The following is a 17,951-nucleotide window of genomic DNA, read 5'->3' as shown; positions in this document are numbered from 1 at the left end:
CCACTTAAATTTGTGCATATGATCGCATGATCGTATGACACTCTTGTATCCAGTTTAAAGAGTTTGTCTGCTTGCCAGCAAAGAGACATGTGCATGCCTCACCTGTCCGGTTCCCGTGTGGATCCGCATGGAAAGAGATCTGTTTGTTGGAATTGTTGTAGAAAAATTCACATCCAGAGACTGATGATTGTCACTCAGAATAAGCTTTATTAGAATCTTGCAAGAGAGAAGGATTTTACAGCATTGGAGATGTGCTCAGTAGTGCTGCCAAATCATTCTAACCAGACAAAGCAAAAGTTCTCCTATAAGCTACAACAATTTTCAAGGTTACTCTCATGAAACCTGTTGTCCTAGACATAATCTTGTGGCATACATATTATCTCACACAGCTGCAAGCAGAAGGCTGAGAAACCATTACTCTAAGACTAAACAAAGAAGAATGGAACAACACAGAAGGGTTCTAATACTTTTGTCAGTTCCTGTAGAGAATCAAGGAGCAAATCAAGCAAGGCACTAAAATTTCCATAACAGAACACAGAGTTTTTATTCAAACAGTGACGTCACGGAAAGTCCGCTGTTACTCCTGTTGCTGGCTGAGCTGGAAGTGGGTTAATGCAATTCATTTTGAAAGTTCCAGAAAAGTTGTTACTGGCCTTTAATGTTGTAACCCATGGCTGGGGTCCCAACGATTCTTTGAATGCCAGCTTGGCGGAGGTTACAACTAATAGTTGCCCTGCCAACATAATTTTTAAAATGAGCTGTGGATCTCTGCAGCTCCTCCAGAGTTCCCTCTATTTCACCATGATGCCCTAAGGGGTATTCGAACATATTCCTTAAAAAAATAATTAACATTTGTGGTTAAGCTGTTGTAAAATGTTGAAAAGGTCAAGGGTATGAATACGTTTTTAAAGCCCTGTATGTAAGGACGCTTCAGCAGACTGTCACATCTGTGACTGCTTTCTATTATTATCTCCCACTCTTGACATAATATCCATCTTATCCTGGCCTCTTTTCTGTTGCTCTTATCACATACTCTTTTGTCTCTCCCTGCTTTCATTTGCTTCAGTCATCTTGTTGCACATTTTGCTTCTTCTTTTCCACTTTGCTTCTTCTTTTCCACTTTCTGCTGAGAAACAGTCTCATACTGAATGTGAGAGGGTTAAAGTTCACGTGCGTGTTGCTGTGTGCACACTTACGCAGGTTTAATTACAGCTCATTCTGCCAGGGTGCAGGTAGGTCACTGTAGATTTACACATGCTCTGTCTGCTCCATCAGTGGTCGATGGAGGTGTTGTCATTATTCTTTTAAATCACTAAAATATTGATGCACTCTGTTGGATAGTTTTTCTCCTTATTCTTAGTCCTGTTCAACTGATCCACTCTGTTCCTTTCAGGTTTGGTTCTTTTATCTTATTGGTGCAGTTTCCCACTAATCCCCTTGGTGAACAGTGGAATACAAATATATTGCAGAAAGCTCAGTTCTATCATTTTTTGACTACCTGTTTTATGGACATGTTAGCCTAGAATCATGTTGGGATGTCCCTGACCCCTGAGTTTTTTGAGGCTTTTCCAAATGTCAAGCTTATTTTTAAAGAAGACACCTCAGCATTAAATTGTACTACAAAAATTACACAAACAACAGACAGAATTTACAGGAATACATTGTACACCACATTACAATCAAAAACTATATTTTATTGGGATTTATGCAACACAGGGTGTTGCATAAATGTTTTGTAAAAGGAAAATGATACTTAGTTTCCTTTTTTTTTACAAGTAAGCTGCAAAAATAGAGTGAATTTGTATTTAAGCCATTTACTCTTATACCCCTAAATAAAATCCAGTACATTAATCAGAGAAGCAGCCAAGAGGCCTGTAGTAGCTAGAGGACTGGACAGCTATTAGTTGTATACTCCACAAATCCTGCCTTTATGGAAGAAGTGAGAAGTGAAGAAGAAGAAAATCACTCACCATTACCCTGAACCCTTCTTTGACATTGTGCAAGAACTTTCCTCTGAAATGATGGGAGGTTTGCAGAACACCTGTTAAAGGCCGCAAAAGACTTTGAAATGGGTAGAGATCCACTTTCCAACAGGACGTCCACCCTAAACATACAGCCAGAGCTACAATGCAGTGGTTTATATTAAATAATTTTTATCTGTTATAATGGTCGAAAGGGCGAAAACCTAATTTCTAAGAATAAATTTATAGCAAGATTTAAAAACTGATGTTTACACAAGCTCTAAATTCACGGAAATAGTCATAAACACCAGTTTGTAGATGTGTAAAACTGGTGGACGTATCTTAAAAGACTTTCAGCTGTAATTTCAGCAAAAGGCGGTTCTACAAAGTATTGACTCAGAGGAAAACCATGTATCATTGTCCTCCAACTTAACAATTATGTGAAATGTGACAACGTTGAAGGAGTATTAGTATTTTTGTAAGGCACTGTACTCTTTTATTTCCTCATTCCTTAACCTTACTTTGAAAGCTGTTTGCCACAGTGTTTAATTTGTTTTTGACTTCATGCTGAAGTTTTTTATTCAGGCTTTTGGGATCGCCAAAACGTAGACAGCCATAAATCTAATCTATTGTTGTTTGCTTTGCCATAATATTTGTTTTCACACTCAGAGAAAAGGAAAATTGTTTTCTTATCAAAAAATGCTTAAAAGAAACTAATAAATGCATACAGAAGGATAGCAAAGTGCTACGTCTCAAAATGAATATCATCTCTGCTTCTTCAGAAATATTTTTTCTTAAGTCTCAGCATGCTGATATTTGATCCTAAACATAGACACTAATGCTATTTACTAGAAAGCACTGTCTTGTTTCCTTTTTTGTGTCTACATTACTGTCAAATCAGATTTTATACAGTGCTGTGCTCAATCTGCTCTTAGACTGTTTGGTAAGTGAATTAGTCTTCTTCGATGTGCAGTCTGGTGCTCTAATGGTTGCAGATGTTTTTATATTGGCCAAAGACAGAATAGATTTGCAGCCAGAGGCACTTGTAGACATTTTTTAAAACTCAGCTGCTATTATAATGGATATTATTAACCACAGTAGCAGCTTGGCTCAAGGCTTAGGATGATCTGCCTGTCTGAGGCCATTTCTGTCATTTTAGTCTAAACTGACATATCTCTGTGACTGTCTTATGCAGGTCCAGACACGACACCATCACTTCTGCATGTCTCAAAATGGCATATAGGCTTAAAGTAAAGACAACCCAGAATGCATTAGTGACTTAAACATTCAACAACTATTCATGGGAGAGAAAATAAACATGTTGACAAATAAAGATAAATGGAATTGGCACACTAAGCATACTGATGTTTAAATATTACCATAAATAAAGGCCTGCAGAAAAACCCATCTGCTTCAACTGTTGGTATATTGTTAAGCTCATAATTATTGGCAAATTTAGAATATTAATTTAAAAGAAATCTGCTTTTATGTACATTTTTTATGTTTTCTTGTGGCCTTTATTTTCTTATTTTTTGACACTGAGCTGACAGGAAAGAGACAGGTGGAGAGAGGGGCAAAAGTCAGTGGGTTAGGACTTGAACCCGTGACAGCCTGTGTTGAGGACCCGAAAATAGGTTGTGTGTTTAATACCTGCACCACTGCCACACCCCACATTTTATATAAAAAAAAATTATTTTCTTCTTAATTATCAGTGGATAATAGGCATTACAGGTATTAAACCTTTCTTATAACTGTTAACCAGCTTTTCGCATGTTACTATTTTGTCTGAGGTTGGAAGGCCTTCTTGCCATCACCCTAATCTTTACATTTGACTTGGGACTGGCTTGGTCACTCGACAACGTTAAGATTACTTCTTTTCAGAAAAAGACATGTTGTGATATTGAAAAAATTACTTTAAACCTAAATCAACTAATCAGTATTAGGAAACTCAATTTCTGATACTTTATTATGAATTTCCTGATAACAAAGTTTGTGGTACAAATATTCTTCAGTACATTGCAAAAATCTCTGCCAAGACGAACAGCCTTTAATTTACCAATGCATTCACCTGTTCTGCTCAAGATCCAAAGGCTAACACTTACAGACATGTTGAATGTTTATTCAAAGACGAGAGCTTGAATGACAAATAAAAGAAATCATAAAGGAATAATAGTGAAAAAGTATGATCTCAATATATTATGATCAAAATTAGAGAAACATAATTCCCAGAGAAATAATGAGCTTTTATTAAACATTTAAGACAGCCAACAAATGGGACAGTTATTTTATTAAATCTACTGAATTGATGTTGATTGAACAAAATCTACTTACTTTATTAAAATATTATTAATATAGACACTTTTTTTTTTAGAAATGACAAGAAAAACTTACAGTTAAAACAGTAAGAAATCACCTTGAATCATTAAATAAATAGTTTTTGACTTATTTCCTGTTTGACTTTTAAGAGAAACAGGAATAAGTCAAAAACTATTTCCATCATGGGAGAAATAAAGAGGAGAAGCTGATGGAGAGGTTTAAATAAAACGACAAAAACCTTAAAATCAATGCTGGGTTGGGTTTTGTAGATGGACTTATGGGGTAAACCAGAGAGCAGAAAGTTACAATGATCAATACAAGAGGTGACAAGGGCATCAATGGGACCAGCAGCATCACTGGGTGTGAGAGATGAACAAAAGCAATGTTCGAGTAAATGAAAGTAGGCTGGCTGAAAAGGGTTGTTGATGTGTTTTTCAAAAGAAAGTGTGACAGTCAGGATGGAACCCAGACTCAGACCGTTTAGAGACAAGACAGGGTGCAGGGAATTCCAGATTTTAGGACATTTAGATTGAGTGGACTTGGAGACAACAAGAATTACATTTATTTCTTATTACCACTGAGCTTCAGGGAGTTGCACAAAAATTTCCAGTAAACTATAAAACACGTAAGAGGATTTAAATGAGTTTGGTGCATACACTGTATTGCCAAAAGTGTTGAGATACCCCAAGTCATTGAGTTTAGGTGTTCCAGTCACGTCCCATGCTGCAGAGAGGGTACAGGGCATGCTGAGTGAAACAGAGATCAGAAGTATCCAACTGTTCTTCAAAGTGTAGAAATCAACTAACTTTGTGTGACCTTTAGCAACTGTGTGTAGAGAGCTTCATGGAATTGGTTTCCATGGCCAAAGAGCTGCATCAAAAAATAACATCACCAAGCACAATGCAAGTGTTAGAGGCGGTGGGATAAAGCAAGACATAAGCAACAACTACACTCTAGATGAGTGGAGACATGATCAGCCTTTCAGTTCCTGAGAAACTAACTCTTGATACTGGAGCATACAAAGAGATTTTGAAAAATGGTTTTCTTGAAAAATATTATTATTAATATTCCATCCATCCATCCATCCATCCATCCATCCATCCATCCATCCATCCATCCATCCATGCCTGCTACCAGCTATTAAGATGTAATACTTATAATAATATTCTATTGATATTTTATTGTTATTGTCAGTTATATCAAGTCAATATATTTAAGTCAGAAAAGACTACTTTGTGTACAGTAAATAATTACAGAGCAAACAATAGTTTCTCTTAAATGAATGAATGATTTGTTTATAGTCTTGAAGTCTTGAGTCAGTGCAGCTGTATAATAGGTGAATTTCTACCTCATTCTATACAGGCTTATTTACGTTTTTGTTTTATAAGGTTCAGCGCTATGTTGTCAAGGAGGAACACCTTAAATGTATCACTAATGAAATGCGTGCAATGAGATGTGTCATGCAAATGGTTAATTTGCCTGATCTGATTTATACTTTCCCTGCAAACAGCCCTTTCATTAGACTCCCTTTAATAAGCAAACACTCTGCTGTGTCATCAACCAACCAATTTGTTTGTAATAAATGTAGGACCTTGAACTGAAAATGAAACTGTGAGTAAAACTGCACTTTGAGTGGAATGCACATGAATACCTGAAGACATCTTTAAGTGTACAGAAAAGAGTATAGTATGTATTTTCAGTAGCTGGCAAAATTTCTTCAGTAATGCCCATTTATATTGAGTGTTTTATGGCCGTCATCTTACTTTAATATTATCTTGGTTCTGAAGAGTAGCTTTTACGAGATGGTTTCACTTCATTTCACATCTACATTTTTATGGAAATGTTACTAACACTGAAATTTAGATTGCAGAAAGGTGAAAGGATGAGGTAGATGCTATACCAGCAATACAGAATCACAGTGATGCACTTCTGAATGCACCATTGAATCCTCCATTACAAGTACAATATTACAGGTGTAGCCTAGAGATATCTTCATTTCACTTGAAGACACACCACTCTCCTCTTTCCCCTCTCCATCAGAGTCAACTCCTGCTGGGTGCTACAGTGCTTCCCATCTACTGCATGTGCATAATGGCTTGTTTTTTTTCTTTGACTCCATATTATGCACTTTATAGTCTCTCAGAGAGTAACAGGATTCAGATAAGGTTTCTTAGTTAAATGTGGCAAATGTGAATGAGAATTGCTTATGACAATATCGTTTGCAGTCAACCTCCAATTTCCTTGCTGTCGTCTTTGTTTTTCATCATCATGGTGAGCCCACAACTCTCTTTATTCTTTAACATCTTAGTCACTAAAATCTATGTCAGTTCTCTGCATAAAGGACTGCAATCCATCCAACAGGCCAAATACAATGTTGCATCCAAGAAGTATAAATCCGATATTGCACACTTTGAAATTGTGATAATGAATATGATTTGATTTATTGCAACCCTGTTTAAACCCTTTTCTGAAAAAATAACACTAACGCTTATGAAAATGGAAAAACAACCCATTTTAAAATTCTTACATCCTAACAAGAGCTACAAATATGAATAAATATAAAAAATGTTTCCACTAGATGTAATTGGCTGTGTCTTTATGTTTAACAGTATTATTAAAACAGAGGTTTATGTCCCAGGCATGTGACATGGACAGTGGCTTGAAGAAGTATTCACAGCTTCCTCATATGTTTTCATATTAGAACCATAACTTCGATATATTTTATCAGGATCGTTTGTGATAGACCAACACAAAGTTGTGCATAATTGTGAAGTGGACGGAAATTAATACATGGCTTTTAAAATGGTTAACTAAAAATCTGAAATGTCTGGCATGTTTTTATATTCAGCTGCCTTGAGTCAATACTTGCCATTAGAGTTGTAGGTCCTTTGGGGTATGTCTCTACCAGCTTTGTGATTTTGAAGAATAAACTTTTTGCCAATTCTTCTATGTAAAGCAGATCAATCTCATTCAGATCGGATGGAGGGCATTTGGAACAGCTGTTTTTTAGTCTTGTCACAGATTCTCAAGTGGATTTAAGTATGGATTTATGTTTTGGTGAACATGTTGCAACCCTTGCTGCATATTCAGGGTCATTGACCTGCTGAAAATGTGAACCCCTACCTCTGTTTCAAGGCCCTGTCCCAATACCCACACTACACCCTACGCCCCTCTATGAAGTGTGTACTTTGTACAAGTGCATGTAAGGGTTGAAGTGCGCAGGTTACAAGCTTACAAAATTGGAGAATTGGGACAGTAGGGGTTACGTCATCAACTTGCACCTCTGCACCGTAACTGCAACATCAAAAAGGCGGGAACCGGCGCTGTTTTCACAGTCTTGCTGCTAAAAAAACTATTTAAAACTGCAACAAGCAATTGTTTTGAGGAGAATAAAGTGCAGGAAGTGAAGGAGGCATATACACCAGACTCTCGCCATGCCAGTGTTTGTTTGAAAGGTAACTTCAGTGTTATGGCCTACTGACTGCCCAGACTCACTCTGAACCCAGTGGTATCTTACAATGTTGAGCCTGGAAAACCAGTAAAAAAATATATTTGTCGGCTTGCTGTCTAAAGTTTACGCAGTTCTTATTATTCTGATTTGATGGCTGGTTGCGTTGACAGTTGTGATTGGTTTTTGCTCAGAACGTCATCTGCAGCAGTGCATTGTGGGCATCTAAGCGGACTTCGCCAAAGGGCAGATGTGGGGCACAAAGGGGGCAGGGCTAAGGACGACTCTGGAGAATTGGGTCACACTACGCACTCGAACCCATCAACGGGAACTCGCAATTCAGGGACACAAGGGTGGAAGTGCGGGTATTGGGACAAGTCCCCAACATGTGTTCTTCCAGAATTGCCCTGTGTTTAGCTCCATCTATCATTGCATTAACTCTGACTTGATTTCTTTCCCTGCCGAAACAAAAACCTAACCATATCATAATGTTTTGTACAGAGTAAAATGTGGTGTCAGCTTTGGGCCGCACAAAAAGCATTTCACATGTAGATTTGAATGCTCAGAAATGTAGATTTGGTCTATTCTGACCAGAGCACCTTCTTCAATAAATTTGCTGTACCTCCTACATGGATCATGGGCATGGGATTTTAGCTGCCTTTCTTCTATTCATTTTTCTATGAGGATCAGATTTGTCCAGTGCAAAACTAATTGTTTCCCTGTTGGTAGATTCTCCCAGCTGAACTGTTGTTCTCTGCAGCACCTCCAAAGATACCATGCACCTCTTGGCTGCTTTGTTAATAAATAATCTCTTCAGCTTGTCAGTTTAGGCGGATTGCCTTGTCTTGGTAAGATTAAATTATTCACCTACCAATAATAGATTGTGTAATAATTAGCCAACTTCTGAAGGGAATTAATTGCACTGAAGTTTATTCAGAGGCATCAGAGTAATGGGCCTTGAAAACAAATTCACACCACACTTGTCATATTTTTGTTAAAATTGTTTAAGAAATACATCATTTTCCATTAAAATATTAAAGTTGTTTGTTTTTAGCTCCCCCTTTTTTTTTATTTTACTTTTTTTTTTTTAAATGACTGTGTTCTTTGAGTGTGTTGGTAGCTACTGAGGGAGAAAATGGGATGGGATAGTAGGACAAAACTACTGGTTTTATGCAAACAGATAAAAAGCTGAGACAACACTTTAGGAACAGTTTGGTACACTGCAAATCATTGCCAGCTGGACATGTCATCTGCTCATTGGCATGAGAAAAAGCAATCCTCTTCAATGGATTAGAAGGTCAGGCTGTGAGGCCAGTTCCCTGCAGAGGGTGACGCTTGGACTCCAGAGATACAGTGCATGTTTGGATTCACCAAAGCACGTAATAGTCACACATGTTCTTGTGGCTTGAGCATAGGCTCCTGTTTATTAAGTCCTGCTGTGAGGAACTTTAATTTAGAGAACATTACATTACATTGGATTCAATTAGCACATACCTTTATCCAAAGGGACTTCACAAGTAAGGAACAAACTAGAGGGAGAGGAGAGTTTAATATCTAGCCCATGAATATGCAGATTGAGAAAAGCCAGAGATCAGACTACCTCCGGAGCTGCAGTGGCAATAATTACTTTGTGTGTGATGTTGACCTGTGTTATTCTGCAGTTTATCCACCTTAGAATTGTGTTGTTTGAGTTCACCATTTTGTAGAAATGTACGAAGAAGAGAAAAGGGCAGAGACAAAACAAGAAAAAAAAATAGCAAGGATTTATTGTGGGAAATATGCTGATGGTGAAGGAAGAGATGCAAAGGTCATAACAGATCTGAAAGCAGAAATGCATTTGTTCAAATGTCATTCGCAGATGGTAGTATGTTTTAACATCTACAACCTAAGTGAGGTGGAGTTTTACCAGAGCATAAAGGCTTTCTTTTCAAGCTAGATATAGATACCTTCTATAAAAATCTATTTTTTTTTACAGTTTTTCTTGTCTATATTAATATTTACATTGTTTAGGAAAACACCACTATTTGTTCACAAGATTACAAATAAAAATAATAATGTTTATCTCATTCTTTCTTCTCCTTTCACAGTCAACAAGCACAAGCCATGGATAGAGACCTCCTACCATGGAGTGATTACAGAGAACACGGACACGGTGCTGCTGGACCCTCCTCTGTTAGCTCTAGACAAGGATGCTCCGGTTGCTTACGCTGGTAGGTCACTAAAAGCCCGAATGTCAAACACTCTGACATCTGCTGTTCATCCAAACGCCAAACATTTTTCATACATTTTAACACAATTTATTTTTTCAGAAAGCAGGGTATTCTCACACTTTTCCTCACAAACACACTGACGACCCTGACAAGGATGTTAGAGCTCTGTGTGCAGGCAACTGTAGCAACTTCACACCACAGGACAAAAACAGATGATCCAGCAGTTCTCTGTGCCCGCTGTTTGTCATGGAGCGTGAGTTCCATTTATCACCTGCAGAAGTGTAAAGCAAATGCTGTTTTTTTTTTTAAAAGAGACCATTTTTTTCTCATCATGCAACAGGATGACTTTACACAGACAAAATATCCAAGGCTGTATATGACACGTATTTTTTAACATGAACTCTAGGAAAGAGAGTGTACCCTTTTCACTTCCAAGGCTGAATACATTTTTATGTTACATGCTGCTGACAAGTTTTGTCCAGTTGTTGCATTGCAGCTAGAAGGTTCTGGTTCAAATCCTGCCCTGATTATTTCTGGGTGGAGTTTTCATGTTCTCTCACACACGAGGGGTTTGTCTCTACTACAGCTTTGTGCCACAGTCTAATAACATGCATGTTAGTGAGTGTGAATGTGCATGGTTGTCAGTCCTGTGTTGCCCTGTGGTGGACTGGCCACTTGTATTGGGTGCCCACCCCCCACTGGTATAAACTGGTATGGCAAATGGATGAATGAATGATACTAATAAGGTTGTTAGTGTCATATGTCATGTGTTGCTAAAGGAGGTCTAACAAAGTTAACAAATCACAGGGTAGACTTGGCTTTCATTCACAGCTTCTGGATATCAGAATCAGAATCAGAAAAGCTTTATTGCCAAGTACGTTTTTGGACATACAAGGAATTTGTTTTGGCGTAGTCGGTGCAATACAGTACAAATTAAACAGTACAAACATATCTACAATATAATATAAATATAAGTGCACAGTTTTAAGTGAGTGAGAGTAAATATAGAGCAGTATAAGATGCAAGAGCAATACAACAGTGCAGGTGATCATTGTGCAAGTAAAGCAGTGCAAGTAAGCAGGAGTCCAAGCTGAGCGTTAATGTAACGCATAGAGTTACAGGTTACAGGTGTCCTGTCAGCAAAAAAAGGGGGGGTGTGGGGGAAAGGGGGAATGTCAGGGTGGTTTCCGGGCTTTGTTAACCAGGCTGGTGGCAGATGGGAAAAAACTGTTCTTGTGGCGTGAGGTTTTGGTCCGGATGGACCGCAGCCTCCTGCCAGAGGGGAGAGTCTCAAAGAGTGTGTGACCGGGGTGGGAGGGATCAGCCAGAATCTTCCCTGCCCGCTTCAGGGTCCTGGAGGTGTACAGTTCCTGGAGCGACAGTAGACTGCAGCCAATCACCTTCTCAGCAGACCGAATGACACGCTGCAGCCTGCCCTTATCCTTGGTTGTAGCAGCGGCGTACCAGATGGTGATGGAGGAGGTGAGGATGGACTCAATGATGGCTGTGTAGAAGTGCACCATCATAGTCTTTGGCAGGTTGAATTTCTTCAGCTGCCGCAGGAAGAACATCCTCTGCTGGGCTTTCTTGATGAGGGAGCTGATGTTTGGCTCCCACTTGAGATCCTGGGAGATGATGGTTCCCAGGAAGCGGAAAGATTCCACAGTGTCAATTGTGGAGTCACAGAGGGTGATGGGGGCAGGTGGGGCTGGGTTCTGCCTGAAGTTCACAACCATCTCCACTGTCTTTAGAGCGTTGAGCTCAAGGCTGTTCTGGCTGCACCAGTCCAACAGATGGTCCACTTCCCATCTGTACGCGGACTCGTCACCATCAGAGATGAGTCCGATCAGGGTGGTGTCGTCCGCAAACTTCAGAAGCTTGACAGACTGGTGACTGGAGGTGCAGCTGTTGGTGTACAGGGAGAAGAGCAGAGGAGAGAGAACACAGCCTTGGGGGGAACCGGTGCTGATGGTCAGGGAGTCAGAGACGTGCTTCCCCAGCCTCACGCGCTGCTTCCTGTCAGACAGGAAGTCAGTGATCCACCTGCAGGTGGAGTCGGGCACACTCAGCTGGGAGAGCTTCTCCTGGAGCAGAGCTGGGACGATGGTGTTGAAGGCAGAGCTGAAATCCACAAACAGGATCCTGGCATAGGTTCCTGTGGAGTCCAGGTGCCGGAGGATGAAGTGAAGGGCTAGGTTGACTGCATCATCTACAGACCTGTTGGCTCTGTAGGCAAACTGCAGGGGGTCCAGGAGGGGGTCGGTGATGTCTTTTAGGTGTGAGAGCACAAGGCGCTCAAAGGACTTCATCACCACAAAGGTCAGGGCGACGGGTCTGAAGTCATTAAGCCCTGTGGTCCTTGGCTTCTTGGGAACAGGGACGATGGTGGAGGACTTGAAGCAGGCTGGCACATGACATGTCTCCAGTGAGGTGTTAAAAATGTCTGTGAAGACTGGAGACAGCTGATCAGCGCAGTGCTTCAGGCTGGCTGGTGAGACAGAATCCGGACCAGCAGCTTTCCGGGGGTTCTGTCTCCTGAAGAGTTTGTTGACGTCCCTCTCCTGGATGGAAAGAGCCGTCCTCGGCGTGGGTAGGGGGCTGGTGGGGGTTGGAGGTGCCAAGGCCCCTCTTGAGGTTGGGGAGGTGGGGGTGGTGGATTGTGGCTGCAGCTGTTGGGGGGCGTCGTGGGAGATGGTTGCAGGACTGTCCCTTTGTCTTTCAAAGCGGCAGTAGAACTCGTTCAGGTCGTTGGCGAGGCGTCGGTCGTTGATGGAGTGGGGGGCTTTCGGCTTGTAGTTGGTGATTTGCTTGAGCCCTTTCCAGACAGACGCAGAGTCGTTGGCTGAGAACTGGATTTGGAGCTTCTCAGAGTACAGTCGTTTGGCCTCTTTCACTGCCTTGCCAAACTTGTACTTGGCCTCTCTGTATATGTCTTTGTCCCCACTCCTGAAGGCCTCTTCCTTATCCAGTCTTAACCTTCTGAGTTTAGCTGTGAACCAGGGTTTGTCGTTGTTGTAACTCACCCTGGTGCATGATGGTACACAGCTGTCCTCACAGAAGCTGATGTAGGAAGTCACAGCCTCTGTGTACTCGTCCAGACTGTTGGTAGTAGTCCTGAACACATCCCAGTCTGTACAGCCTAAACACGCCTGGAGATTCTCCACAGCCTCACTGCTCCACTTCCTTGTCGTCCTCACAACAGGTTTGCAGAGCTTTAGTTTCTGCCTGTATGCAGGAATCAGGTGGACCATGATGTTGTCGGATTGGCCCAGTGCAGCACGTGGGACGGCGTGATAAGCGTGTGATATTGGTGTGATATTTGTCCAATTCATGTTTCCATGGTTTTGTCTGTTTTGCTGTGGTATATGCCTTTAATACATTCAACCTGTTGGAGTCTCACTGCAGTAGATACTCGAGCCGGGCAGATATTCAGCCCAAGATGGTGAACGTAAAAAAAACTGTTGGAAGCTTCATAATGACAGAAAATGAGGAAACTATGGATTTATCACAACTGGTATCAAATTTAACAATAATATCACAATTATCACAGTTCTGGGATATTTAATATTATTATGCCCCATGTTTATAGTTCACTTTAGGTTTCATTAACCTAATTAAAGCATAAAGGAAGCCCAAGATTATCACACTTCTCTACCATGCTTGACTGTATGATGTGTAAAAAATAAAAAGTTGTGTTAGTTTTACCAGAATTGTATCAGGATGTACACCTTCCAAAAAGTTCCAATTGTGTCTCATCGATCCATGAAATATTTTCCCAAATATCCTGGGGAACATCAACAAATTTATTTGGCAAATATGTGTCTTTGTGTTTTTCTTTTGGTCTGCAGTGGTTTTCAACCCTGAAACTCTCCCATAGAGGCTTTTTTGCTCAGTCCTTTTCTTATGGTTGAATCATGAGCACTGACCATAACTGAGACAAGTAAGGCCTGCTCTCTTTAAGTAATTTTGAAGGGCTGGCTACTCCCTGAATGGTGCACCACTATTCTATGTTCTTCTCCATTTGTGGATAATGGCCCTCACTGTGATCACTGGAGTCCCAAAGCCTTGGAAATGGCTTTGTAACCCTTTCCAGAGTGGTAGATGTTCATTACATTGTTTCTCATGTGTTTTTAACTTTTTTAGTTTGGGCCATAATGTCTCACACTTTGGTGCTACAGATCGGGCACCAATCAGGTCTGGTGTAGCTAGTGAAGCTGAACTCAGCTTTCCAAAAATAAAAGTGGTTAATTTAAGTTAATTCATTGATTTAACAAGGAAGCAATTTCTTCTTTTACACAGCATTGATTTGAAGAGCAGTTTTCTCCTAATAAATGAAATAATTACATTTGCTGTTTACTAAGGTTGTGTGATATTATTTATTTGCTGTTTGATACATGTAAGTGTAACAAAAATTAAAGAATGGAAAAAATCTGGAAACGGGCGAATACATTTTTACAGCATTGTGTAAAAGCTGGGGAAACTGCTTAACAATTCTCATCTGTGTTCTCACTTTGCAATTAATGTTGTGCCAGAAGGGTAGCCCACTCCTTTCTTCCATAAAACAAAACCAGGATTGATGAAAGTGTCTATAATGTAAGTGACTGGCTGAATATGGGCTTGCTGGAAGCAATGTGTTGAGATCGAGAAGAGCAAAAACGACTGCAGGAATCAGCAAGAAGGAATGTGGTGCTATGTTGGTAAAAAAGGCACAAATGAGGGCAGAGATCCAGATAAAAATGTGACAGAACAGTTAGATTGTGTGGTGTTGAGGTAGGGAGTGGATGGAGGTTTTTGTACAAAATATAGGGTAAGCCGAGGAAGATAAATTGGAATGGAGCTGCTCTTTTATGGCCATTTTTTCAGTCTCCTTGGAAGCTATTGTGTTTGTTTCATTCATTAGACCAAATGCAATAAAAAAACATTCAAGCAGAGAAATATCACCTGTCAGAAGCCTCTGTTTGTTTCCCCTGGGTGATTTTTCACCAGCATTGACCTTCTCAAGCAAACAAACCACATGTTAATCACTGTGAAAATCTAAAATAAATTTCCCCTTCAGTCAGCCTGGTTGTTGCGGTGTCATTAAACATTCACTGCGTCACAGATTTGTTTACCGGGCAAAACAATGTGCCGCAAATCACTGTAAGCCTATCTGAGTAGAAAAGAACAACAGCTCTGAAGAGGATTTTCCGTGTTTCCACTTGTGTTTAACACAATTTTAATAAACATATTGCAGATTTACAGAAAAATTGATACTTCTACAAGGATCTTCTGAATAGTTACAGAAATTTCACATGTATTTTACTAACATTAGTAAAATAAGTGTGAAGTTATTATTGACATTATTGTCAAACATTTAAAAACAATTTAATGTTTGACAAAAAACAAAGAAAGAATGAAAACAAAGGTAAATGATGGATTTATACGTTTTCAATGCTAGTCAGCACTTGGACCCAATTTACCTTAACTGCCAAAAGGCTTTTGGTTTGTCTTTAAATCCCAAAAGGTTGTTTAAATAATTTTTTTTTCTATCCTTCTTCATCCTGTAACCATCAGCTATGCCTTCCTCTGGTTAAAGATCTTCTTAAACAGGACAATCAGAACATGAAGTTGTAACATAGGGATAAAATTCATAACGATCTTACTTAATCTTGCATGTCTCAAAATCATCCTCAAAACAAAATTAACAGGAGCCCTGAAGGTTGTCTTGCTTTAACAATGCGGTGAAGAAAAGGCCTCACCTTTGAGAATCATCACTTTCTCTCAGATCCTCTGCAACATCATTGGCAGTGAACACTGATGGCAGGGGATCTAAGGGCTGTGGACCAGTACATCCTGATTGCAGAATACGGTAAACCACCCTTTTTCACTGGTCCTGTTCCTGACTTTCATGGTCAGGGTTTCTAGGCGCAGCCAAGGGCCGGAGGGGGTCTAGTTTGGGGACCAGTGGATTTTGTCTCTCTTTTTTGTAGATGATGTAGTCCTGCTGGCCTCCTCTAGCCAAGACCTACAGCATGCACTGGGGCGGTTTGCAGGCAAGTGCGAAGAGCTGGGGATGAGGATCAGCTCCTCCAAGTCCGAGGACATGGTTTTCGAAGTTTTCCAGGTTGGAGGGGAGTTCCTGCCTCAAGTGGAGGAGTTCAAGTGGGGGAGAATGGAGTGGGAGATCAACAGACAGATCGGTGCGGCCACCACAGTAATGAGGATGCTGCGCCGGTCCGTTGTGGTAAAGAGAAAGCTGAGCCAAAAACCAAAGCTCTCGATTTACCGGTCGGTCTACATTCCTACCCTCACCTATGGGGATGATCTTTGGGTCATGACCAAAAGAACAAGATCCCAGATGCAAGCGGATGAAATGAGCCTCCTACGCAGGGTGGCTAGGCACTATAGAGATAGAGTGAGGAGCTCGGCCATCTGGGGGGAGCTGGAAGTGGAGCTGCTGCTCCTCCACATTGAGAGTTAAGGTGGCTAAGGCATCTGTTTCGGATACCTCCTGGATGCCTCCCTCAGGAGGTGTTCCAGGCACGTCTCAACGGGAGGAGGCCCATGGGATGGCCGATGAGACACTGTAGGGACTATGTCTCTCGGCTGGCCTTGGAATGCCCCCAGAGGAGCTGGAGGAGTTGTCTGGGGAAAGGGAAGTCTGGGCATCTCTGCTTAGACTGCTGCCCCCACGACCTGGTCCCGGATAACCGGAAAACGTCAAGTACCAGTAAGAGTACAGGTACACAAAGCTTCAACATACAGGCGCAAAAAAAACAAACAAAAAAACCTCCAAAAACCACACATTTCATTGGTGGTTTGGTGAGTGGGTACCCACTTCTAGCCAGTGACGTAGCATTGGATCTGCAATCATTTTCATCAAATCTTTATCAAGATATTGCTATGTGTACTCCAGTGGGGTCCAGCCCTCTTTGTCCTTCACAGTTTCCTCCTCTGAGTTAATCTGGGATTGATTTGGTGTTAGCAATAATGCCCTGCATCACCTCTTCTTGGACTGTTCTTGATGCCTTGATCCTGGTGTTCTCCATTCAGGGACATTGTATGAGACACCAGCCTCATCCTGCTATGTCTGAGACAGATGTCTGGGAATGGGTGATCTGGCAATGTCACAGTCTGAACGATATCCTTCATAATCATAATGGAGATGTTTACGCTCCTTGATAGGCTGAGAGGGCTGTGGAATGGGGCTCTCACACCCACAACTGTCCTCCTCACAGCTGCTTGGCTCCTGTGGTGGGGGTTGATATTCAGCAACCCTGATGGTGTCATCAATGTCTGACAAATCTTCCACCACTGACTTGTCTCCAGCAATTAACTCCATTGCTCTAGACAGAGAATAACACTCTGGAAAAAAAAACATGAGAAAAATCCAATAAAAATCTACATAGATTTATTTTTTAACCATGTTATATCTGCTTGTACTGTAGTAAACTATTATTTTATTTTAAAAAAATCCAAAAATACAATTTTATTCTCACAATTTGATACTAGTATTCATGATAACAGATTTTAAACAAAACTGACTTCCTCTATCCATATTTGAGGACATTTTCAGCAAAACTAAGTCCCTCTGTCCACGTGTGTACATCATGTTAAGCATCATGGTAAATTGTTAAAGGTACTAACTTTTGTAAAACTTGACTGTCATAGCAAACATTGAACACTTTGCATTTTTGAACAAGAGTCATCCATGAAATTTGATCAACGTTTTACCAGAGCAAAGTTTGGATCGGGAGTCGCAGCCTGAAAATCAGATGTGTTGCCAGCCTTGAATCTAACCTGCAATGTGTTATACTCTTTTGCCACCACTAAGTGACACTATATTGACCTCGAATGTGGACACCAGACCCTCGTAGAGCAAAAGTTAGTATTGTGAGATACTCAATATCTCAGTTTGTATGGCCTCTACATGTCTACATCAGGTATGCTCTACATGCCTACATCAGGCATAAGGAGCATGCCTGATGTAGGCATGTAGAGGCCATACAAACTGAGATATTGAGTATCATTTTTAAT

At 40.6% G+C, this 17,951-nt stretch overlaps 1 protein-coding gene across 1 annotated transcript in view; it reads left to right on the top strand.

The window, feature by feature from the left end:
• The window catches only part of clstn2a (calsyntenin 2a), a 259,786-nt gene that overhangs the window by 93,943 nt on the left and 147,892 nt on the right, over nucleotides 1-17,951 (top strand). Inside the window, exon 2 of the mRNA XM_047368733.1 lies at nucleotides 9,813-9,935. Within this exon, the coding sequence (XP_047224689.1) occupies nucleotides 9,813-9,935 (123 nt within the window). The remainder of the gene's footprint in view (nucleotides 1-9,812; nucleotides 9,936-17,951) is intronic.

The sequence above is a fragment of the Girardinichthys multiradiatus genome, chromosome 6, assembly GCF_021462225.1.
Source record: "Girardinichthys multiradiatus isolate DD_20200921_A chromosome 6, DD_fGirMul_XY1, whole genome shotgun sequence".
In the NCBI taxonomy this organism is placed as follows: Eukaryota; Metazoa; Chordata; class Actinopteri; order Cyprinodontiformes; family Goodeidae; genus Girardinichthys; species Girardinichthys multiradiatus.
Note: the sequence above shows the minus strand (reverse complement) of the source record. Positions and strands in the feature narration are given on the sequence as shown.